This window comes from Neovison vison, chromosome 12, assembly GCF_020171115.1.
Source record: "Neovison vison isolate M4711 chromosome 12, ASM_NN_V1, whole genome shotgun sequence".
Taxonomy (NCBI): domain Eukaryota; kingdom Metazoa; phylum Chordata; class Mammalia; order Carnivora; family Mustelidae; genus Neogale; species Neogale vison.
Window position 1 is genome coordinate 27,063,443 of NC_058102.1, and position 24,799 is coordinate 27,088,241.

Genomic DNA, 24,799 nt, shown 5'->3' on the forward strand with positions numbered 1-24,799 from the left:
TTTCGGCCACAGTTTTTCCTTTTGAGTATGGAACTCCGCATGAAGAGTTCCAGTACTTTTTCTCCCCAGTTACATCTGGACATCTTTCAGTTGGTCTCATTTCATCTGTGCCTGTTGGTGTGGCATTTCAGTTGTGTGAATGGAGACTTGGTACACAGCCAAGCCTCGACTGACTTGATGTAATTGTTTCAGTTTCTGACTTGGTTGTAGAAGCAGAATAATTGCCAGAGTATTTTTCACCCTTGCTTATTGTGTCTCCTAGCAGAGTCACAACTGAAATCTCATCATTTAAAAATACATGTTGTGTTGCTCATTAAGGAGTTTTTTACCATTTTTCCTCTAATCATGTTACTTGTGGGACAAAACAGGTCTTAGAAAGACTAGTAACCTCACCACCTTTGTAGAGAGTACCTAGCAGGCTTCATTTTTACATATTCTGATCCATTCTCACCCACCATGACTCTTTTGAAATAGTTCTATGATCTAAGTTAGTAAATCCCAATTAAATTTCAGTATAATCTAGCAAGTTGAAAGACTTTGTCAAAAGCATTTTAGATAAGGTAGGTTGGTTGCACTAGATTTGAACTCGGTGGTTGGTTTGTGAGTAGCCAAGGGAATGAACAGGGTGATCCCCCCCCCCAAAAAACAAAATATTTGGGGCTCTGTTGTCCGTGTTGTTACTGACCTCTGCACTTGTTGGTGAGAACGCATCCATAGACAATTTTAAATGGCTGGAGGTGCTGTGCTATGATAAAACTTTTTCACAGGCCACAAAATATTTTCAACCATTTAAAAAAGTATTAAATTTGTGAGCAGTGCAAAGACAGGTGGGGGCTAAGGTTTAGCCTGTAGCCTCCTTGGCTGTGATTGATTATTCACTGCTCTTGTATTGGAACAAATCTCTCCCCACCCCGCTCCTCCTTAGAAAAAGTGATACATTAAGGTTACTCCAGTAACAAAGATGGTGTAGGTTTCCTTTTTCCCCTTTGCTGTTAATACATACATATCTTGATAGTATGCAGAGATTGAGCATTTATCAAGCTCAGTTTTTTCATGCAAGATTACTGAACATTTTCACATTGAAAATTTCTGGGAGTATTTTAATTTTTAAATTTACACAGATTTTAAAGAAATCCGTACAGGTTCCTTTTTTAAAAGTGACTGTTAGCAGGTAATGCTTTTTTAAAATGTTACTGAAAGTTTACCTTGGGGCATTGTATTTCTTTGTTATCCCTGTAATATCTATTTATGATAATCCCCATTACATTTAGATTGTTACCATTTTTTGAAGTCTGCATTATGCATCTTTAACCATATTTTGTTTGTGCAGTTTGTCTATTTGTTTACTAGATTCCCAGAAGTGGAGCTGTAAAATTTTGCTAAGTAGTACTTATTTTCCAAAAGGCTATACTGATTTACATGCAGAAATCCTTACCTGACTTGAATGTCATTTGTGTCTGCATAATATTCCTTTACATGGATATGTTATTATTAGTTACCTAATCTTGGTACATAAATCTTTATCCACATCCCTGGAGAGGGTTTGGAATTCCCAGTATAATTTGATCAAAAGATGTTTTTTTAAGGTTCTTGATACACATTAATGGTCCAAGTATTCTTTTAAGGAATGAATTTGATTAAAAATTGAGGAACAGTGGGAGTTACAATAGTGTCACTGGTGTTTATTAAGAACCAGGAAATGTGATGTGCAGGTAGTATTTCCACATACTGTCAAGAGTAACTTTGGGGATCACAAGTCGTTTCAGTCATACAAAGCGCTTCTGGCAAAAAGAACTAAGCCTTTGGATAAATTTGGGTCTTTGCTATAACGCAATGCCGAGAGAGGCCTTTAGGGCCTTCTCACTTGACTGTTAGAATTCAGCCAATGGCCCTGGTCAGGAAGATTTTTAAAAAAGGGGGGTGGGTGGGAAATAGTACCAGAGAAAAGATCACTTTTCAACCTGATTATTCTACAGCTCCATATAAAATTGTTGCTTTTGAAGACTGGAGATGTTAAGTCTATTTAAAAAAAAAAAAAAATGGTTCTGGGTGGCTAGTAAGGGTCTGCTTTGGATCTTGGGTTTAAGCCCTGCTCAGCAGAAGCCTGCTTCTCCCTCTCTCCACTCCACCTGGGTTCCCTCTCGCTGTTGTCAAATAAGTTGTTCAACACCTTGAAATCCTGGGGCCCTGATATCACCACCTGAGCTGAAGTCCTGCTTAACCAACTCAGTCACACAGATGCTCTTAGACTCTGTCTTGAGGGCAGAAACCTACTCTGTGCTATGAGCAACAATGCTGGGCATAAAGCAGAGGATTACTGTGCAGCTTCTGGTAAACCTTAGGAATATAGGAAACAAGTGTTAGCCTGAAACTTTGAGGCACAATCAACTACATGACAACATTCCTGCTACAACCCAGTTTACTAGAAACAATCAACTCTAGTGTTTAGTCCCGTCATTTTGTCTACAAAGTTCATTTTAAGGGGACCTACAAGGAATTCTTCCATTCCAGTGTGAAGACAACATTGGGAAATGCCAGGCTTTTGTTTTTGCTCCAACTTACTAACAGTCAAAAGCCAGATGAGATTTGAATGGAATTTTTATGTGAGAATTCTTAAGTTGGTATTCAGTAGGCAGTATTTTGGGGAAATAGAAATTATATTTTGGTGGGGAAGGTAACTTAGCCAGTTACCCTTTTAAAAAACAGCTGTAATAAAAAGTGATGGTAGTATATAGTTATCTGCAACATGTTAACAGCAAAGTACGTAATTACAGAATAGAAGACCTCTTGGAAATTATTAAAATTAACAAAACCCATTGAGAAGCAGAAATAAGATAGCCATAGTGGGCCACCTTGAGACTGGTATCTTAACAGAGCAATGTCCATTTCAGAGAGTAACGGAAACACTTCACTGGTGGACAATCCCTTTTAACCCAGCTAATCCCACTAGTAAGAGATCATGAATGAAAGTGTATAAATATACTATGAAATGATGTGTATGACCACCCATGGGAGAAAAGTAAATTATTTACTGTGGAATGCCAGACACATTTTCCACTCGATGTTCAGTTATGGTTAAAAAAAATTATTTCCATTTTTATTTGGTTTCCAAATATAAAAAAAAAGTCAAGATTCTTACACCAATTATCTCTGAGACCATGCAAAGCAATTTAGAGTGTATACAACAATCATTCCACACCCCCCCCTTGTTTTGCTGCTTTATACAACTGTTTGACAGAAAGTTGAATGGCACATGCCTGGTTGGAAAATTTCACCTTTTTATTAAAACACACACACACACACACACACACAACCCCCCCAACAACAAATATTCAGGACCGTTTGCTACTTTGTGTCTGTATGTCAACTTATAACCTAGTTAACTTCTTTTTTTTAGGAGGCACATGGGACTGAAAAATTTAGCTGCCCAATTTTATCCATCTACACCACAGAAAGCAGAATGTGTCCCAACACTAAGTTTCGAGGGCTGAGATAGTAGACACTGTCATCCATAGTAGATTCAACTATTGAGCCTGGAAAGGAAGGCTTTTCCTCCTCAACAGAAATGGCAATTTCTTTAGGGCCTTTCCTCTAATTTTGCTAGACTGGGTTCCAGAGGAAAAGTGAAGAATCCCTCATGTGAAATTCAAAGTGCGACAACTGTGAAGTATTCTGTATCATACCAATTTTTGCTAGTTGCATAGACCTAAAGACAGTTGGTTTGCTAAATGGCACTGAAGAAAATCCTGACCCTAGTGGCACTACTTAGTCCAAATGTTCTTGACCAAAAAAAATTATACAACACTATTTATAGGCTCACTTTTAAGAGATGGCTGACAATACTGTACATATTTTACATGTCAAATACATAGTCTAGGAGTTTATAAAATAAGTCCATGCATTATTACCTCTAAGAATATCATGTACAAGATCCCCCCAACCCCCAGTACTTGTGACAGCATTTCAGGTGGACAGTTTTATATACAAAATCCAGTTCCTCTGCTGTGTTAAGGTATATTAATTTAAAGACTTCAGCGATTACTGAGAAAAAAATCTTAAGTCCATTAAAGATTGAAAGTGTCAATCTGTGGATTTAAAATGTTTCCTTTTTAAAAAACACCCAGGAAGCATAACCTGTACAAAGAAAAATACAAAAATTCTGGATGATCATGTTTGATCACACTACATAATTTAGAATGAAATGTCATTTGTTAAAAGTCCTTTCTATTTTACTCATTCCTCTGACAGCATTAATTTGTGAACTAGTATTTGTATTTAGTTCAGCTGCATTTATGGCACAAATCTTTTTCAAAACAGCTGCACCGATTTTCCTTAGGTGTAACAGCACTCTATTTTTTAGCAGCAAGTATATTTTTAAAGGTTAGCAATTTGTAGAATGTACAACTATACTAACTTTCTACTCTATACTCACCAGTTATAATATTTACAAGGCTAACGCCTACATACAGAATCATCTTTCACTCCTCCCGCCCCATGTTTTTCTTATTCAAATGTTTCTGTCCTCCGTCTCATTTCTTGTTATTTTTTTGTTTTGTTTTGTTTTGGTGGGGGAGGGGAGCACAGGGGCTTCAGACAAGGTACCTGTGTGTTTGTCAGTGGATTCTTGATTCCAAGTGAGTATAAAGACAAGACAAAATAATTCTTGGTTCAGGTATGTTCCAGTGCCCCAACAGTTATAGGATAAGTAGTACTTACTAGCAACCTATAAAAAATGTGACATTCTTAGGTGTCTTAATAATCTAAGTCTGTAACAGTGGAACAGCAAGGAGGCCATTTCTCAACTGTGATGTAGTCACCATTGACTAGTATTTGAGGTTAGACTCTAATCCTGTGGGTCACTACTGGTAACCAGTAAGTTTAACTAGAGGGGTCGGTAAATTAAGAAACAGGAAACATTTACCTCAAGAGAATTATGGTTCTCAAGTATTCTGTGTAGAGAGATTATGGATAAAAGGAATTGGCAATCTAGCCAATTGTGCTAACTTAAATCTCATGAATACAGTTTTTCATGATGATGTATTTATTACATGCATCTTTCTTAACATTACCTCTCTAAAAATCACCAACTGTATACAGTTAATAGTCCTTTAACAGAAAGTTCGGGTTATAGAGGGGAACTGGCCCTATCAGGTAGCTAGTGACGTACCAGTTGTGAAAATTTAGACAAATGAGTTGACAAATTCCTGAAAATAGCAAATTAAGTCCTTTGTCAAAGTAGTTATTGGACCATACAGAAATAGTCAAAATCTGGAATTTAGAAATTAAAACTGTGATCCTGTGATACACGTTTTCAGATGGACAGATTTCTTTAATATCAAGATTTTTATAAATTTCTACAACAGAAGAATTTGTTGACTATGTTAATGCTGTGATGAGAAAATAATTTAGAGAAAAGATCTACCCATAAGCTGATCTGACAAAAACCACAGACTGATATCAAATGGACGAAAAACTGAACAAAATGTTTGAAAAAATGACAACTAGAATGGGGGGTGTGGGTTGGGGCAGGGGCACAATTAAGGCATCTAAAAAAAATTCCACATGGCTTTGGCTTATTAAAATATTTTACATTTTTTTTTTTTTTTTAAAGAAGATCTGAAAACATCTGAAAAACTTGCAAATTGTTTGAAAATCCTGCACAGCAAATTCAGACAGTTTGCAAGCATCATTCGGATGTTTACCAAGGAAAATAAAGAGACCTCTCCCCACAAGACTGCACATGGGAGGTCCTCCCAGTTCTATCTTATACTGGGTGGCAACCCAGAGGTCTGTGCGGCAGTCACAAACAAGGTGTTGTTATCTGGAAGGGAAGGGACCGTGGAATTTCCATTGGTTGGAGAACAACCCAGCTTTAGTTTTTCCAGATACTCTGCGTGTACAGGCTTATGACACTGGAGAACTTTGATGGCATCTTCTACTTTGAACCACTCTCTCTTCCTTCCTAGAAAATAGTAGGACATTGGTCATTATACAGTTAAGTCAATTTTAAAAAGTAGGCCAATGCTTTTATAATGCCCTTCACGCCCTCCCCCCAAATAACTTTACCGCTTTTTTGGGAATGACTTGGACAATATGCTGGTGGAAGACTTTTAAGATAATTCAAGTGTGGACATACATATACTGATCCTCTTTGAAAAGGGGACCCAAAAGTAATTCAAGATGAAAACTATACAAGTACAAAATACTTGAATTAAGAGAATCCAGATGGCAAAGGGAAAGGGAACTTACCTATATTAACAGAATCTTCCCAATCTTCTAATATTTCAGTGACAGTAAGAACATAAACATACGTTCTATGCTTTCTGTCTTGGTTCTGCTTGAATATGAAAAGAAAAGCATTTTAATCTCCAGGAGCTAGCTATGACACATTTTTGAGGGAAAAAGTCAGTTGTAGCATACTACTACTTAGCAATACTATGCATACTATGCTTGGCACAGGCAAGTATAATCCAGTCATATAACCCAGCACAGAAGTGAATTTTATGTGGGGGAAGAAAAAACATGTACAATGATGAAATTAACTCCCCATAGTAAACTTTTGGCACTTTGATTTCAACACATGTTTTTAAGAGACATGAAGTACCGATAGTTTAAAAGCTTCCAGGTGAACTATGCGTGGCCAGAGTTAAGAATGGGTTACTCATTTGGAGTATTACCTTTTAGTCCCATGTGCTCAAACTCGATTTTTACCCACATTAAAACTGCCGCCTTGTCTTATTTCTAGATTCAAAATTAAACATACATTGGTTTTAAAATGAAGGGGCTCATCTTCATCTCAATTAAAAGTTAGCCCTGTCTACTCTAGTCTGGTAACTGACAGATTTGAAAATTATTTATTTATTTGTTTATTTATTTATTTATTGGAATAGATTCTATGCCTGACCCGGGGCTTGAACTCAAAACCCTGAGATCTAAAGCTGCTTGCTGTATGAACTGAGCCAGCCTGGCAGCCTGATAGTTGCCAGAATTTTTTCTACCACAAACAACCTAATTCACTCAATCCAAATAGCACATTATGTCTTTGGGAAGTAACAGAAACAGCAAAAAATGAGAGGCATCTCTCACATAAAACATTACTGTTCATTATTTTTAAGAACTTAATGTCTTACTTCTATGCCTGGAAAATCAATACATTTATTATGCTATGTTCACAAATTCACTGAAATCACCAGGGTGAACAGGCAGGACAATTCTAACTTTCCCTTACATATTCTAAGGGGAAAGATACATTGGTTACTTTTTTCTGCTCAGATTCTATGAAATTTAGCATTTGTAATGCCAATACTACTATTACCACCTACCTGTGTTATAGAAGCTTTATTTATAATGTGAGAAATTCCCTTCAAAAATCCTGTCAACATACTGAAATGTGCTTGCTATTTGTACCTTGGGTACTCTCAATTATAGAAAACCCTCAATACATTTTTCACTTTAACCAGGAGATGGTGCTCTTCAATTGGGTAAAGCAAGTGCTGAATTCTGGGAAAGACTGAATACTAAAATTTGAGAACTTTACGGGAGTCATCAATTCTACCAAGTACTGCACAATTTCTGAATTCTGTGGAAAGCCTTTTCCATTATTTTTTTTTTTAAATTTTGAGAGGGAGGAAGGGAGGCCCGCCCATGCAAGCGTGAGCAGGGGCAGAGGCTTAAAGAAAAATCCTAAGCAGACCTCCCTGCTAAGCACCAAGGACCCTGAGATCAAAACCTGAGCCGCAATCAAGAGTGGGCCGATGTACTGGCTAAGCCACCCAGGCACCCCCTTAAAAATAAAATGTTTACGATTCTACCAGAAGGACAAAACTAACCCTTAAGTAGTATCTTGAAGGAAAAAAAAAAAGCTTACTTCCCTCCCTCTTAATTAACTTACTTGCTTACTGATAGTTTTAGTCTGCTCAGGTTGTGCCAGATTATTTGGCTGGTTAGGAAAGAATGGTTATAATTCTTCTATTATTTGAAAGGATTACTTTGGCTACTCACCTCAAATATGCCCAGGAGTCTGCCTAACTTTCCTTTGACTCCAGCCTATTAAAAAAGGATGAAGTAAAATTGTTACCTTTCCTAAGAAAATTTATACTGAAGTTATTTTCTGACTATTTCAACTTTTGGATTTAAGCACAACAGGCCCTCCTATACTAAGCCTGCTTCTGTGAAGGTTTTTTTTGGGCAATGGCAAGATTCACGACCTGTCGTCTGCTATAAAACATGGCTTAATTTATTCCATATGCAAGTTCAGACTGACCAGATTGACTGTCTTTTTTTTTTTTTTTAAGAAACGACAGGGCCTGACCAAAAGTTAGACTTTCTACCAATGTGGGACAAATTTAATGAATGAAAAGAAGACTTTTCTGTATAAGTATGACCCTTCTTACTTTAAGGACTATCTTTCTGCCCCACCTCCTTTTTTCTTCACATGGCTCAGGAGGTACAATTCTTTTCTATGTGTTACCCTTCGAATTCAGAGTCCTCATTACTTTTACCCATTACTGTAACAGACCGACTGGAACATCATATCCACACCACAACTAACACATTGATACCCGCTCTGTCCTCTATCTAGGAAGCGTCCATCCTTTAACACCCATCTCTATGAAACCTTTCTAACTATAGAACCAAGACCCAATGAGAGCATTAGAATTTGCTTCCCGTTTATAACCTAACTGCTGCTCAGTAATTTAACAGCACTTCAATCTATGCTGTAAAAGCAAATTCTATCTATGAGCAACTTTAAGACGATAAGCAGGCCATGCATGCTTTTGTGTATTTGTGTGTGTGCCTCATTTTATTCAGCTTTAGGACAAAACAAATAAAAGTCTGCTTATTCATCTGACAAGTCTAGCACATGAATGTCTCTGCATTCCAGTGTATTACTAGCTGCTCAGAGACAAGGTCACCATATTATCTACTGATAACTCATCAAGCTTGTTGTCTGTTTAACAATTCTGGGGGACGTCTACATTGCTTTTAACTCTGTTTTACCAGGTAGCAAATATATCTTCTTAGCAAAATGCTACCTATAGTTGCCTGCTTAAAAATGTTGAACAACAAAGAGAGAAGAACCCATGTGACCTGCCCTGTCGTCTTCTCAGTGCACATGTAGCCCAAGCGCCCCACAGACACTGTAAAACTTCCCAAGTACAGCCTGTATGCAAGGACAGCCAATAAGCTACTGCAGTTTATCTCACCTCTTCGTACACCTCCCTCACGGCAGCGCCACCAGGTTCCTCCTCTGGCTCCATGCCTCCTCCAGGGACAATCCACTGGTCAGGGTACCGGCTGCTGCTCACCAGCAGCACCTGCAAGGAGGAGGACCACCGTATACTCCTGCTGCCCAGGGAGCACCGTAGCCCCCAACACCACCCTCAAACCTCCACCGGGCTGGGAAAGCACTTCCACATTAACACACCTTTCAGAGTCATTCAAATAAGAGGAGTGCAGAGTCTAGCACAAACAAGCAATGACAGCTTTTGTACACACAGTTTTTCAGAATTCAACAATATTGTGCTCACATTACTACACCATCTGAATGAACCTAATGAAATCACTTTAACTACCAGATTCAATTCGTGACATTCCAATTCTTGGAGACTAACAAAAGACAGAAGCCAAGACTTGGTTTACTAGCCTCAAAGCTGTATGCGCTTAGGTTTGTGGTCATAATATCTGTTTTTTAAATTACAGAATCTTATCATTCTCCCAAATTTTAAGAGTATGTGACCCCAGGCTCATCACTCTGTTCCCTCACCTATGGAATGTATGAATACTTAAAAGGTATCTAAGACTGAGAAAGGAGTAGGGAGATTCAGGTAAAGCCAATGCTCAGTATACAGAGAGTTCCTATTATATTTACACTTACAATTGGGTGGAAAGAAGTAACCTTCATATTCCGAACCAATTATAAATGAACAAAAGTCACTTCTTTTGGTAACAGACAGCTGTAACTTACGATCTAGAAGAGGGTTGGCAAGCTATAGTGTGTGTACAGCTTGTTTCTGTACAGGCTGGGAGCTAAAAATGGTTTTTGCATTTTCAATTATATAAAATTCAAATTCCAGTGTTCATAAATTAGAAAAATCTAGCCACACTCATTCATTTTTTACATGTTGCCGATGACTGCTTTCATACTCCCAACAGTAGAGCTGGGTAGCTGCTGACAGAAAAGTGTGGCCCACAAAGCCTAAAAATATCTGGCTCTATACAGGAAAAGTCTGCAGACCTCAATGAAGAGTAGCATTAACCTTGAAATATGCAAGCACTTTTTAAAAAAAAGGATGACATTATCAGATTATCCTAGAGGATCATTATTTTAACAGTGCCTGAAATAAGAATTATGTATTTATTTTATGAATGAAAATTTGTGAGCTAGGGTAGGTTAAAATTCACCCAAATTAAAACACAAAAGCTATGATAAATAACCAAAGATATTTGTGAAGTAACAGGTGCCCTAACCAACTTGAACAAAAATGTTCACCAAATTACCTTGGTATACTGTCTTCAGAACGTAAACCATTCTCACCAGATACATCAATCAATTCAGAGTCAAGTTTAATCTGTAAGTGTGTACTGATTGTCCGACATGCATGCCAGTAGTTCTATCTGCTCAGCTCCATCCCTACTGCCAGCAGCTGCTGGAGTGGAGCGCTCACAGCCAGGACAGGAGTTGCCTCCTACTCAAGGAGGCCACCAGGAACTCAACCTTTCCCAACTACAAAGTGCCAGGCTTGACAGTAAACAGTTCAGCAACTCCCACCTTTCCCCCCAAAACCTCTAAAGTACGGAGTTGGGAGTTCAGGGAACACCTATCCAGGCACATATTCCCTCAATCTGAAAACTAAGCAGCAAATTTTGGCCTATGGACACACCATCATTGCAAAAGTATCAACCAACATTCAAGGGGCCTGAGCATGGTTTCCCTCATTCCTCATCTGGAGAGGACTCTATTGCTTCTACTGGGACTTTATTCCTTCAGACAAATTTAACTGGCAGAACAGTGCAAATCCAGAGGAAGCACTAGAAGATAACAGCTGGTAAAACCTTAGAGAATAGTAATGGCTGGGACGCCTAGGTGGCTCAGTTGATTAAGCAGCTCAGGTCATGATCCTGGGGTCCTGGGATGGAGCCCCTCATTGAAGCCTGCTTCTCCTTCTCCCTGCTGCTCCTCCTGCTTGTGCTGTCAAATAAAATCTTTAAAAAGAAAATATTAATGGCTGACACTGAAGGTACCACCAAGTCCAAATATCGCAATTCTGGTAAAATGAAATGTTAAGCCTTAAATTTAAGCTTTCTTAAATATTAGCAAACAGGGCTTACATACCAAAATTAGAAACTAAAGAGCCAGAATAAGCAAATCTGGCAAGTAGAAAACACTGGTTTTAACTTGAAGATGTTTCTCAACTGTACAGATCACAACCAAGGTGTGTTTCATTCCTGGATGCACACAATGAAGGCTGCTGATCTACCATTAGTGCACCAGTGCCATCCTCTCTAAAATCAAGAGTCTATCCTTGTAGGGCTGTTTAGTGTTAATGAGAATGAAACACCCTAAGTCCTGGCCAAGGCACCTGCTATTGGCCCTCACTAGCTCTTTCTGTTTTCCCACTACTGGAGTTGAATCAGCTTACCAAGAATTAGGCTTTCTCCCCCCAAATCTTGCCACTTGCATTTGTTCTGTAATTACTGAGAATTAATAATGAAATGAGTGCAGAAAGGAATTATCAAAAAGAAAGCAAAGATTAATTAAAGGTGGGCTATTAAAAACTGCAAATTAAATATGGATGAGCTACTATAAAAGACTAGAAAAAGGAAATTTAAAAATCCAGAAAGAGCCAGCAAGAGTCTTCAAAGTTCAAGATCTTTAAACAAAGTGAAACTGGAAATCAGATTTCGCTTTTTAGTTTATTAAAAAAGGAGGCTTATGAAGGTTCTATGGTATTTCAAGGCTTTGGCCTAGACTGAGACAGGCAAATACATGTTTTTAAGTTAAAACGAAAATGCTTAAGGTATAAAAGCATGTATCTTTTATCAAGGGAAAAGTAAACTGCCAACTTCTGATTCTGACTGCAGAGGTTGAGGCCTCTTTCCTGATCACTAGGTGCCAATGGGTTACAAATAATCTAGTTTTTATTGCCTGGATGAATTCTTACTACCTAATTCTGTGCTCCCTAAGCAACTTCCTTGATTACTTTCACAATGGGACAGGCCACCGCAGGGGCTGGCTACTGGAAAAGTACATCCTTATTTAGTCAACAGGGAGTTTCAAAGCCACTGATATTCTTATGTTTGAGTCTTGGAAAAAATGAAACTCTCATGTACCTAAATCAATGATAATTCCCATTTGTCCCAAGATGCTCTTTAAGAGACACAGTACATAAGGTTAATAATGTTGAAAACCCATTAGTAGAGTCTGTCTGCTTTTCTGAACGAACACCTATGTTTCCAATTAAATCCAAATCTTTAATCTGCAATCTACAGGACATCATTCACATATGACTAAAATTATCTTCCAAAAGTCAGTGACATGGAATCCCTGCATGCTTCAACATCTCCCTTCATAAACTGTATTTTAGAAAAGTATGAAAACAGATCTATATAGTTTTAGACAAATGGTTTGTCTAAATCTAAAGTTTCAGACTAATGGTTTGTCAGAATCTGAGAACTTATCATGTGGAGTCCCTTGATGTCCCGAACTGATTAAATTTAACTGATCAAACCATTACTTCAAATGTATCTCTCCAAAATATGATGTATTTAATAAATGAGTAATTGATACCTGTGGTAACAGAAATGATCAGCATCTAAACTACTAGCTTAGAAGATTTGATAATGAGCCTTCAGTATGAAACAGATTTGAAAACCAGTATGTTTCATTAAATATCTACCTACTCATCTAGAGTACTTCAGAGTTCAAATGAGGTCAAGGCCACATTTGTATGTGTGTTGTGATGTTGGTGATTAATCTACACCGGTAGAAGAAACTAATCTGAATAGCATTATGTAGAGACAAGTGATTAAAATCCTTCCAACATGCTAGAAGAATCTAAACGTGAACTCCCATTACAAATTACTCAACATCCTCAAAAAAAAAAAAAAAAAGAAAAGAAAAGAAAAAAGAAAAAGCCATCTTAACATTTCTACAACATCCCCAATCTACCAGATCTGTAATATAGGTTTAGCATGCTTACTGATGCTCTGAAAACATTATTACTGAAGTAACAGAGGTTGTAATATCTCATTCAGTTAGGGGTATACACCAAAACACCAACAGCTGACAAATCCATCCCTGGTTGTTCATAGGTTTTAAATTCCTTTTCAAATACTTTTCTGGGCGTATTACATTTTGTGTATCCAACAAGATGATAGTCTGCCACATTAGTGACAAGGTGACAGCTGTGAAGATGACATTCACCATTCCAGATAAGCCAGAGTTGAGACCAAAGGCAAGATTTTTTATAAAAAGGTTAGCCAACCCACCAGGCTGCAGAATTAGACTTGAATCAAACTCAACCTCAAAGCCAGCGCTGTTAGATTGTGAAAAGCAAAGACATTTCCTTGATTCAACCCGCTCACCTTCATATAAGCATTCCTGCTGCTGTACTATCAAACCTCAACCCCTCCTCCCATGTATTGAACAATTACCAGAACACACCACCATTCCCTTATCAGTTAAGAAGCCAATTCTCACACTTGTCTTTTTGTTAGACAACGTTTTAAGCATTTGGAATGTAAGTAGTAATTATAATGGTCTACTTGGAACCAGCCCTTAGTCTTACTGGACAAAGGTCTGTCAATGAATTGGGAGTATCTCTATACTCTGTATCACCTAGTAAGTCCTCCTCACTGTGAGTGTGTAAGAGCTTGTAAATGGTGGGGGGGGCATAAGCTGTGTAAGGTTTATGTAATGCAGTTATGCCCCAGAAGATGCAGGTACTTGAAATTCCTATACACCAGGTGGCCCCCAAATGTCATTTGTGTTTCAGCTTTTACCCTTATTTACCCTTATTAACTGTTCTTGGTCACAGTCAGCTTCTGGGAACAACTAGTCACTACAAATGACTACTTCTAGTGGGGGCAAGCTATCTGGAGAAACTCGGTGATCCCTACATGGAAGAATGAAGAGTTTTATTTTGTGAATTATACCTATTTAGAAGCTGTATTGGGGTTTTTGTACTTTCTTCCCACATTATCATGAACCACGATGCATGAATGATTAAACCATCTCTACCGTAGTAACTGTATTATAGGTATTTAGCCAAAATTAGGCCAGCAAGCAGCACATTAGGAATACCAGCGCACACACAGACATTTTAAAAGATCAGTGATTACTGTATCCATTAACCAGCTACCTACTGTTATTAATAAACAAATTAGTACTACTTTTTGGACTATCCTACAGTACACTACAGAGGCACAGTGCTATAGGAGGATCAGAAATATGGGCTCATTTTGGGAAAATGTGCTTAACCCAAATGAGATTACTGTTAAGCCTGGAAAAAGATCAAAATTCAAAATCTGAGGTGTGGGTTCTACTGAATGCATTTTTGCACCACTAGAAAGTCGAAAAACCACAGGCTGAAACCACTGAAGTCAGGGACAATCTGTATGGGATTGGTAGATGGCATCGCTAAGTTGCGCTGATGACATTTTCTCTTAGTATGTCAATGTTCTGAAGCTCTAGGTAAGCTTTCTTTCACCATTTACAGAAAGCCTTAGTAATACATACCAAGAGCCTGAAACAGATGCAAATTTTGCAGAAGTGCCTTTCCTTTGGAAAGTGGCTGGCTGAGTGGCCTAAGAAGCCCTTTAGGTTTGGGAGAGCTTCAAGCATAGGTGACATTTCCGATGTTTAGAAAAAGCTGCCTTTGGAGAGTTAATCTTTTTTTTTTTTTTTTTCCAAAATTCTTTATCTTATATCCACTTGTTAGTGGGCACACTAATCTGCTTTTTTTTTTTAAGGTTTTTTTTTTTTAAATTTATTTATTTGACAGATCATAAGCAGGCAGAGAGAGAGGAGAGAAAGCAGGCTCTCCCTGGAGCAGAGAGCCCGATGTGGGGCTCGATCCCAGATCCCAGGACTCTGGGATCATGACCTGAGCAGAAGGCAGAGGCTTTAACCCACTGAGCCACCCAGGTGTCCCTGGAGAGTTAATTTTAATAAAAGTGGTCTCCCTTTGAGGCAAGTTATCTTGTACGACTTAAAATCTAAAAGAAATGATTTCTGCAAAGCTTAAGCCCCAGAGTTTACATCTGGTAAGGCAGACTACCTACTGATCCAAGCAGACAAATGTAGTAGAAGTCTCTTTCTTATTAAGACTTGTTTTTATTAGGGCTCTGGTTTTGGAATTCTGCTTTCCCTACCAATTCTTTTTAGGACTCTGCTTTCCCTCAAGGCTTAGTTTTAGTGCATGATTTTGTAGAATTCAGACATTTAGTTAATACACATTTGGCATTTAGCAGACTGTAGAATGCATCCCCTGGCTCAGGAGCTTAAAAGCTAATTAGGGGAGTAGTGGGCAGTCTTTAAGGCTGTTTTGTTACTGTTTCTCGCTCACAACTGTGCCTGGATTCCACCCAGAATCAAGTCCTTTCTATTTCTCTTTTTAGCATTCTATCCTATTTTGCTGCCAGATCATCCACGAGCTTGCATACATTTAAAATGTAAATGTTCCTTGTTCAAAACTAAGTGTTCCTTTCTTGCCTAGCAACTCCTTAGCCTTACATTTAAGGTGCTTTTTTTCAGCAGTTCTCTGTCCTATGCTATCCTAAGCTGCAGCTCAACTAACCCACAGCCCCAAGTTTTGCTGTCTGTGATGTTTGGTCCTTCCTCTCTCACTGAAATCGAGCTCCAGTGGATCTTAACCCTGGAGCATGTGAAGTTACTCTTCCCTTAATTTATTTCCCTTTATGTCAGTCATTTGTCTACCCTCCCACTGTAGCGTATGTTTCTAAGGAGTTGACACTTTTCATCTCTGCAACCCTGTTGAAACTCATATACGCAATAAGTTCAAATATCTACTTTTGGTTACCTTTTGTGAATGTATTGTTCTTTTTCACTGTACAAGCACAGTATCCCAGCTAATCAATGGGAAGCTTATTTTGTGGGATTCTGTGTAAGCCCAACTGCCAAAACTTCTGTAGGGTGGTTCCCTGTAGAAATAACTAGCGCTGACCAAGAATCAAACGAACAGAAGATTTAGAAATAAAGCACCTGGGCTCAAAATTATCTGCCAGCTTTTGGGACCTTGGGATAAGTTATGTCCGCTGACTTAATTTCCTCCTGTACAAGTGCTAATGCTTTTTACCTCACAGGGATGATAAAATGGGCAAATATATAAACACCCCCCCCCCCATAAAGACTGCTGTTAGGACAACCTTCTTTCCTAAAACAAGCTGTTTTCAACTATGGGCTGAGAACTCCAGGAGAAGGACCATACTGGAACACTGTAACTTCTGTAACTTTTTGTGGTCAAAGAGCAATTACTATTATTTTACTTCAATTGACACTCTGTTAACATTTCATCCTAAAATAAAGGCATACATTTAAATCTCCCAACCAGGACCTAAGTGGTGTTAAGCCAGTAGGGGGGGGAATTCTCACCTGTTAGCTAAAGAGGTGGATTCAGGCTGTTTTGTATTCTATCCTTGGAAGGCTACCAGTGTAATTTTAGTAACATGGGAATAAATTCATAGGAAAACAGCAAGATGTCCTGGAAAGCTAACAGGGTTCATTTTGTAACTATCATATTAAGGAAAGAGCCCCAAATACTCACAACTACAGAAATGAAGATCCTAGAGAGATACATATTAAAGTTGGCTGTGCATCTCACTTAGAAAATTCTAGAGCATTCCCTTAGAACATAAATTCTGACTTGGTTTCTTCATCTGCACTGTACCAGATTTGCCAAGTTTTACATAACAGATTTCTCTAATACTCCAGAGCTTGCTCCTTACTTCATTTTATCTAATGTCAGTAGTCTCTTCACTCAACTAGAGGCTAGAAATTTAGCATTTATTACAGTAGGGAACAATTTCCAAGCACAAAAATAATTGATCTACTAAGGTTATCTCTGAAGCATTCTTCAAGCTTTGCTTTTACTACTCTCACAATACAGATCATTTCAATTTCCTCCCATTTCCTGTATTTTCTCCTGGGAACCGTTTTATTTTTTTACAAAGCGTGAATTCCAAGTTCAGGTTATGGCAAGACTTCAAAATCATCACTTCCAGAGAGTCTTCCAAGCTTAGCCTCACAAAATCTCTCATTCAGCAAATAGCGTGCACCCAACTGCTAAAGAACCCTGTGCCAAGAACCCAGCATCAGGAGCAAGGAAAGGCTGGATCCTGAATTGTGAATCTACCACTTCCTCGTTATGTCATTTGGGGAAAGTACTAACAATCTCAACTGTCTCCTCACCTATGAACCAGCACTCAAAGGATGAAATGTCACAAACCTACAGGTCTTCAGGCAAGCCCCACATATCCTAAGCACTCAACTAAGAATGTGATTACACAATAGTGAGCGAATCAGAGAAGATCCTTGACCTTCCTTGATCACTTTGGGCTATTCTTTTATATCCAAAGCTTGCTTTTTTCCTAACATGGCCCTCCCTCAACAAGGTTCTAATCTTTTTAAATAATAGAATATACTTAATGCTTATTGACTATTTATTCTGTGAATGTTAAAAAATCTTTCCCCTCCCACCTTCTAGCTTTCCTAACTGGGCCCAGGTCATAGTTTTCTTCCGAAAACTCTAAGAAAATTTAGGCTAAACACTTACAGGCCCCAAACTAAGCACCAATCAGCACTAAAAGGCTTGGTTTCTTAAATAAATAAAGGCAAAACAAGAGTTTGAAGAGCATCATTTGAAGCACTTTTTCGTCAGCATAGTAAGAACTATGCTACTAACTGTATACACTATGTCATACTCAGCCTAACTACACGGATCAGCAGTAAGGAAGCCGTTACATTTCCCATCTCCAGCTTTAGCCTGGTATTTTATTGGACACAGTTGGTTATGGAAGCAGAACTCTTAGTTTTGTCTCTGCCTAATCATTATAGGAATGGCAATGCTTTATAAAAGATTTTCATGGCTACCAATCAACTAGTATTGCCTTGGGCAAATTTAGAACAGTGAGCCATTTTAAAATTAAATAAATGTAACATTGAAATAAGGAAAAACTACTTTCCAGGAAAAACCTCAAGGGCCTCATATCAACCCAACGCAGGAGTATGAATGACAGAAGACTAACTGCTTGCTCTTAGAACAAGGATGGATGCTCCTCTCCAGATGTCAAACCAACAGCAAAGTAAAGAAGCCTTGGTAAATAACGCTAAGAACTAGAGACTATGCTCTGAAAATGGCAACTCTGCCCATCTCCCTCTGGCGTTATTCCACATTTTTCACTAGCCATCTTCCTGTCCTGCTCTCAGAAAACTTTAAAAAAGGTGGCCTTAAAAAAATACATGTATCACGTGTAATTATGCCAGGTCCTTACGGATTAAAGGGTCCACATGCGAGTCCGATTTGAAAAACCAGACTGAATGGGGCTTTATTTTTAAAGCACGGGGTCTGTTTGGCCAGTCCACAAACATCCCTAGCTTTAATCAAAAAACGCAAACTGCTGTAACGTTAAAGGAAAATGTAACAGAGGCAGCGGCAGGAGAGCTTGGGTTGCAACACTCACGCCATTTCTGCCGCCTCGGTTAGCACTCGAGGTTTATCTGGGTTTACACTCAATTCGCGTGTTAAGATGGTGACTCCCGCCAGAAGCGACCTATTCCGCCCGGGACCTTCCCGCGGGCCAGGAGACGTCTCGGCCTCAGGTCCTCACGACCGCCCACCAGAACACTGGGCTGGGCCAACCCCTTTGTCTCCACCATCAACCCAGAGAAAGGAAGGAAGAAGGGAGGGCGAGCAGGAGGGAAAAAGGGAGGGGGCTAATCCCTCCCAGCCCCGGGGCCAGACGAGGAATCGGGCAGGGAAAGGGGAAGGCGAGGACCCCCACCCCGGCTGGCCGCGCCCCCCACGCCCCCGGCCTGCTCTGGCACCCCCGCCGCGGAGGGTACCGAGCGCGCCGGCGGCCCTCACCTCGTCCTCCTGCTCGCTCCGGAAGCACAGGCACGCCGCCCGCTTCTTGAAGCCCTCGCGGTCATAGGTCCGCGTCTGGTTGGGCTTGAACTTCATCATAGAGGCGGGCTCTTGCTGCCGCTGCTGCTCCGGCCGCCGCCGCGGGGGCCCGGCCGCCGCCACCCCGCCGGGGAGTTGGGGCGCGGGCGAGTCGGGGCACTGGGGGCGCCGGGAGGCGAGACGGCGGCGCGGGGAGTGGCAGCGAGGCCGGTCAGTCCCGGAGTCGGCGGCCGCTTCGACGCGGGGCAGGGAACAAGTGCGGGTCACTGCAGCCCGGGTGCCGGAGAGGAGACGCCGCCTCTGCCCGGGCGTCCGCCGCTCTCCATGGAGCCCGCCGCCCGCTCGCCTCCGCTCTTTCCTGCTGCCGCTGAACCTGGCAGCGCCGCCGTCGCCGTCGCCGTCGCCGCCGGGGGGAAGAGCGAGGCTCGCGGCTCGCGCGACAAGACAGTTGTGAGAACTCCCGGCGTCCAGGCAGCAGCGCAGCGACAGCTCCGCGCCGCCCCCACCGCGCGTATATTTAAGTGGGCCCGCGCAGCCCCGCCCCCGCGCGCCCCGCCCTGCGCGCGCCCCCGCGCCTGCGTGCCGGGACCGTTGCGGCGGGGGAGGGGCGGCGGGGGGCGGGGTCTCGGCCGCGCGACCGCGTGGGTTCCGCGGAACCTGAGGGCCTTGGCTGCCGCCGAGCGCGGGCTGGCGAGCGCCTGCTAGGACACCCGTGAGTAGGAAACAGCAAAGCCCCCTCCCTCCGTGTTTATAAACACCGCCCCTTGCCCCGCGGAGACCTTAAATGCCGTCTCCTGGAGAGGAGGTCCCACTGCGCACATCTCACATAGTTGCACCCAGGTCAGGCAGCGCCTGGAGGCGTCGCGGCGATGGCCGTGTCCGCAGTGACTGACGTCCCGAACTCGCCCGCGAGGTGCGGGGGGACGAGAGGGTGAAGGCCTAGAAAGGGGAAGACGTCGGTTAAGAGGGTTTTTGTTTGGAGGGTTTTTTTGTTTTGGGGGTTTTGTTTTCCAGAGGAAAGAAGGCACGTTTCTTTCTCCCTTCCCTTCCCTTCCTCTTCCTCTCTTTTCTTTCCCTGTCTCTGTCTCTGTCTTTCTCTCTCTTTGGTTAGGGGGTCGTTTGTATTCTTTTAGGAGTCCGTCCAAGCCTTCTTTGAAGCCATAGGTAACGACCTCCACGTGGTCCCACGCTCCGAAGCGTATTCATTAATATTGGCGATGGCTAATATTTACCAAGTGTTTTGCACTTGCGTTTCACACTAAGTAACGGGCACCCACATATAATAGGATTTCTGCTATCTGGGAGTTTCAAGTCTTCTAGGGACTTGGGACAAACCTTTCCATTTCAGATGGTCACTCAGGTTTTAAGATTGGAGCCGCGAGGTCCCCGTGTTACGGAAGCCAACCCCGTCCATCCTGCCCGCCCACGGAGCCCAGGCTACGTGGCCCAGGAACTCCACAGAGTTCCAGGCACCTGTGACTCTTCTGTTTTCATTCCCAGAGGGCCTACTGTGTGCCAGGCACTGGCATCTAAAACCAGCCCCTGCCCTTCCAGAATCTTAGGCATGTGAGAGGAGATATAGTCAAATACCACACAATCACACAAGTACATGTAAAAACTACAAATGTGGTAAGGTTGAAGGTGGTGGAGGGTTTCACAGGGGATATGACCAGACCTGCAAGTCAGTAAACGCTTCCTGAGGCAGGAGGTCAAGAGCTGAGGGCCAAAGGAGAAGGAGGAGGGGCTAAGGCCACCAAGAACCTGGTGAACTTCCAAGGCGAAGGAAACTGGGACTCATGCAGAGTCCAGTGGGAGAAGGAGCAAGGAGAAATGAGTAAAGACCCATGTGGCTTCAGGCAGGGTGGCCATAGGTGGGTTCCACCTGGCCCAGCGGGCTGTGAGGCCTGATTGTTCCCAGCCTGGGGTCCCTTGGAGAGTCCAGAGTAGGGCACTGGTCTTCCTGTTCTAGATTCTGACCTCCAGGTTCATGACCACTGCATCTAACTTCACCATCTTCCTATTTCCAGGGAGATGCAAGTTTGTACAATAAGTTAATGTTGGAAAAGGGATTCAAGAAATGAGATTTTACCATGGCACAATTGGAAATCTTATCAAGTCCGTGCAGGGACATTTTCCAAGCCTTAGCTTTCTTACAGAAGCTGCTTGAAATTTATTTCCAGATTTATAAAAAGGGACTGAACACATGTAGCTAGGGGCTCCATTTTGGCTAATATGCAAATATTGTTTTAAGATAATTGGTTCAAATTGACAAAATGAGTAATCTCACCATACTCTTTTTGTTTTATTTTTTTTAAAAGATTTTATTTATTTAGTTGACAGACAGAGATCACAAGTAGGCAGAGGGGCAGGCAGAGAGAGAGGAGGAAACAGGCTCCCCGCTGAGCAGAGAGCCCGACATGGGGCTTGATCCCAGGAACCTGGGATCATGACCTGAGCTGAAGGCAGAGGCTTTAACCCACTGAGCCACCCAGGTGCCCCTCACTATAGTCTTTTTAAATGATAAAGAAAATCAAATTTTTCCTCTGCTTCAAAGGTCTAGCTTCTGGTTTGTGTGCAGTGAATATTAGTTTGGATGTTGGTCTACTCAGATCTTTCCCATTTAGTAATTACATGAGGTGAGGCATGAATCAGAATTAACTGAGGAGGAAAGAGGAAGAGACTGGAATAGACTCACTAAAGGGAGGAAAAACTGCACAGAAAACTGGTGAGCATGAGCATGGGGCCCCTTGCTTCAGGTTCCAGACCATTGCTTTTGGTTGGAATGATCTTGTGTTCAGGTCTCACCTGCACCAATTGCTATATGTAACTTTTCTTACCAGTCAATAGGTACGATATCATTTATACCATCTTATACAAGACCATAGTGGATCTGAGAGTGCCTTAAAATTATAAAGCATTTAAACATAGGATATTATTAATAAGGACATTATCTTTGGCGATCTGTCCTCCATTTCCTCAAGGAGTAGAGGAATAATGCAGAGAGCTAGGTGCTTGGAAAGGGCTGTGAGTTGTGAGGGAAGGATTTTAAAAGGAATTTTGTAACATGATTTGAATGGAAGAATGCTATCCTATAAATAACCACCCCTACTTTTTTGCTAGTTAATTAATTTATTTATTGGGTTATTTTTTTTGCAATTACTTGAGAAACACCTAAGAGAAGAGGAAATTTTTGTCTGACTAAAATGGTAGAATAGAGAAAGGCTGAATTACAATAATGGATCTTCATTTTCCTATGTCAGTTCCTCCATATTAGGGTACACACCCCAGCCCAAAGCTCCCTGTTTAGTATTGTCTAACAGGTATATTATGCCTGAAATGAGCTTAGGCACCATTCAAAGCTTAGATCATATCCAGTCAGATCACAGTTGAGATAGACATTAGGTTGTTTCCCTCTGCCTGGCCGAAAGGACTGGGCAACACCGGCCAGTTTCCTTGGGGATCAGAGTCCAATTTCAGGTTAATCTGTGTAGTGCACTTAGCACAGTGTTGTCTTACCTGGAATTTAACTACACACGGAGCCATTTCTTGTACTATTTTCAGATATTTGGAGCCATCGGAGGGGAGAACTAACATTCCCTCTCCAGGGTACTTCTTTTCTCTGGGTCCTTTTATGGGAGGCAGTGCAGTGGGGGGTGCCAGGCCGGGCACTTCTCTTGTAATTGACTCACAACGTTACCATAAAGTAAGTTCTGTCTCTCAAGGTAAAACTGATCATGACAAATCATCCCTTCCTCTGTCTTTCCAATGATAACAACAGCTCATCAGTTACTGTTACTCAGTGCTGGGTGCTTCTCACGATCACCGCGGAATGATCGCCACAGCAGCATTGCGAGACAGCTTCTAATTATCGTCCCCAGTTCACTGGCAAAGATACAGGGATGTCCTCTCTCTCTTTGCTGCCCATATTCTTACCTCCTGCACTGTATCACTGTAAACTTGTCTTGTCTCTTATTACATCGTGATTATTTTGTATGTGTTAAGTTCTGACATGGGATTTCTTTCCTTTTTAAAATGAAAAAGGAGCTTTGCTTAAGGTAGGATGGTAAGAGAAGCTCTTACAGTGCAAAATGGAAGTCGAAGTCTTCGATGCCATGTCATCCAAAGTGATTTTCTTTTTCAAAAGGCGCAGATTAGAATGAAATACGCAATAGTTGAAAATTCAAAAGCCTTAAATTAAACTAAAGCTTTAGGATTAAAAATCCTGGAAAGGATTAATGCAACCAGCATTAGCAAGACTTTAAAAGAGACTGTTTGGTTTGCTTGTTTATAAGCTGCTCTTTCATCAAAGTAGAGAAATGATTTTCAGATTTACAACTCATTTTCCATTTCCTCAATTCCTATTTATAACAGAGCACTTTGTTTCACATGCATCATGTTTATGTGCAGTTCTGGGTGGCGAATAAAAATATTTACCGCGAAGCACAGCTCCCACTTTCCTTCTTTATCATTCAGGGAAAGGTATATGCCAAGTGCTTATCTTCTGGGCAAAGGCAGTGACTTGACATTTTCACCACCTTCTTCAGACAGCATTTTAAACTCCTGCTTCATTCAGAATTGCTTGTTTTTACTACATAACAATTCTGCATTTTCATTTGAAGAGAAGGGCTTGAAAAACAATGTTTGCTCATGAGAGACATGTTACTCAATTGTAATGTATGGACCTTGTTTTGATATATATTAAAACAAACAAAAAATAAACAAGAGGAAAGACATAGGGCAATTAGGGAATGTGAACACTGTTTTATGATATTAAGCAACTGTTATTATTTTGAGGGGCTATGATGATGTTTGAAAGGGGAACTGCTTACCTCTCAGAGATCTATACTAAAATATTTAGAGCTGAAGTGATATGATGTGTGAGATTTCTTTCAAAACAATCTGGGTTGTTGGAGCAGGGAAGATGGGTTGGGAGTGTGGACGAAGCTAGAGAGGCCATGAACTGATTGTTGTTGAAGTTGTAAGTCATTAGGAAAATGGAGGAGACGAAGTTAACAGAAAGGAGAAGAGAGATGTTTTATATTTCATGGGCCATGGAATTGAATCTCTGTACGTTAGAAAGAAGTTGTACACACTCATGATAAAAGTATTAGATTCTAGCATGACTGGAATGACCAAAAATGCAGTTTGCAAATTAGGCAATGTTTTTATAAAATAAAAAATAGAAAAATAAGACATAAAAATTACCTATGTAAAAAATTGTGACCAATATTATTCCATGAATTGAAAAAAATTTAATGGTCATTTGTATGTGAAAATTTAATAGTGATTGGTTTGGTTGTCAGCATTCATCCTTGTGTGGTGAAACAGAATTTCATTCTTATAACTAGACTACAAGCCCTAGGAGGGCAGAAAGCCAGGTGATCCAGTGATACTTCTGTGTTACAACTGAGCTATAGGCTATGAGGCAATCTGTAGATAAATGTTGCTAATTTCTTCTCCTGGCATAGTTACTATATCATGTATCATATCGCAGATGCAGTCAATCTCTCTCATCTCCCTCTGTCTCCTTCCCTCTCCCTCCCTCCCTCTCTCTTTTTTTCTTTGTCTCTCTCTTTCTAGCTGTTCATGCTGATTTTTAAATCTGTCCTTGATTTTTGTTTGTTTTGGTTTGGGGCTATATATATTTATGAGGA

At 40.8% G+C, this 24,799-nt stretch overlaps 1 protein-coding gene and 1 long non-coding RNA gene across 3 annotated transcripts in view; one reads left to right on the plus strand and one right to left on the minus strand.

Annotated features, from left to right (window-relative positions):
* Positions 1-3,064: 3,064 nt before the first annotated feature.
* On the minus strand, positions 3,065-19,624 carry NUDT4 (nudix hydrolase 4). Of its 2 annotated transcripts, none has more exons than XM_044226456.1 (5): positions 19,107-19,624; positions 9,207-9,317; positions 8,002-8,046; positions 6,250-6,334; positions 3,065-5,962 (listed from the first exon to the last, which is right to left on the minus strand). In XM_044226456.1, exons 1-5 carry the CDS (start codon positions 19,203-19,205, stop codon positions 5,760-5,762), a joined length of 543 nt encoding a protein of 180 aa, XP_044082391.1. In that variant the 5' UTR covers positions 19,206-19,624; the 3' UTR covers positions 3,065-5,759. The 2 variants fall into 2 exon arrangements, with proteins under 2 accessions (XP_044082391.1, XP_044082390.1); XM_044226455.1 differs by having other exon boundaries at positions 6,250-6,337.
* A 192-nt stretch (positions 19,625-19,816) lies between these two features.
* Positions 19,817-24,799, plus strand: part of LOC122891691 — a 148,114-nt gene continuing 143,131 nt past the window's right edge. Inside the window, exon 1 of the long non-coding RNA XR_006381310.1 lies at positions 19,817-19,857. This is a non-coding gene — a long non-coding RNA (uncharacterized LOC122891691). The remainder of the gene's footprint in view (positions 19,858-24,799) is intronic.

Coding starts and splice junctions, on each gene's coding strand:
- NUDT4 (XM_044226455.1), bottom strand. CDS start 19,205: ATGATGAAGTTCAAGCCCAACCAGACGCGGACCTATGACCGCGAGGGC. Junction 8,047..9,206: donor TGAGGGAGGTGTACGAAGAG/GTGAGATAAACT, acceptor CTTTTTTAATAG/GCTGGAGTCAAAGGAAAGTT. Junction 5,963..6,249: donor GGAAGATTCTGTTAATATAG/GTAAGTTCCCTT, acceptor ACTATTTTCTAG/GAAGGAAGAGAGAGTGGTTC.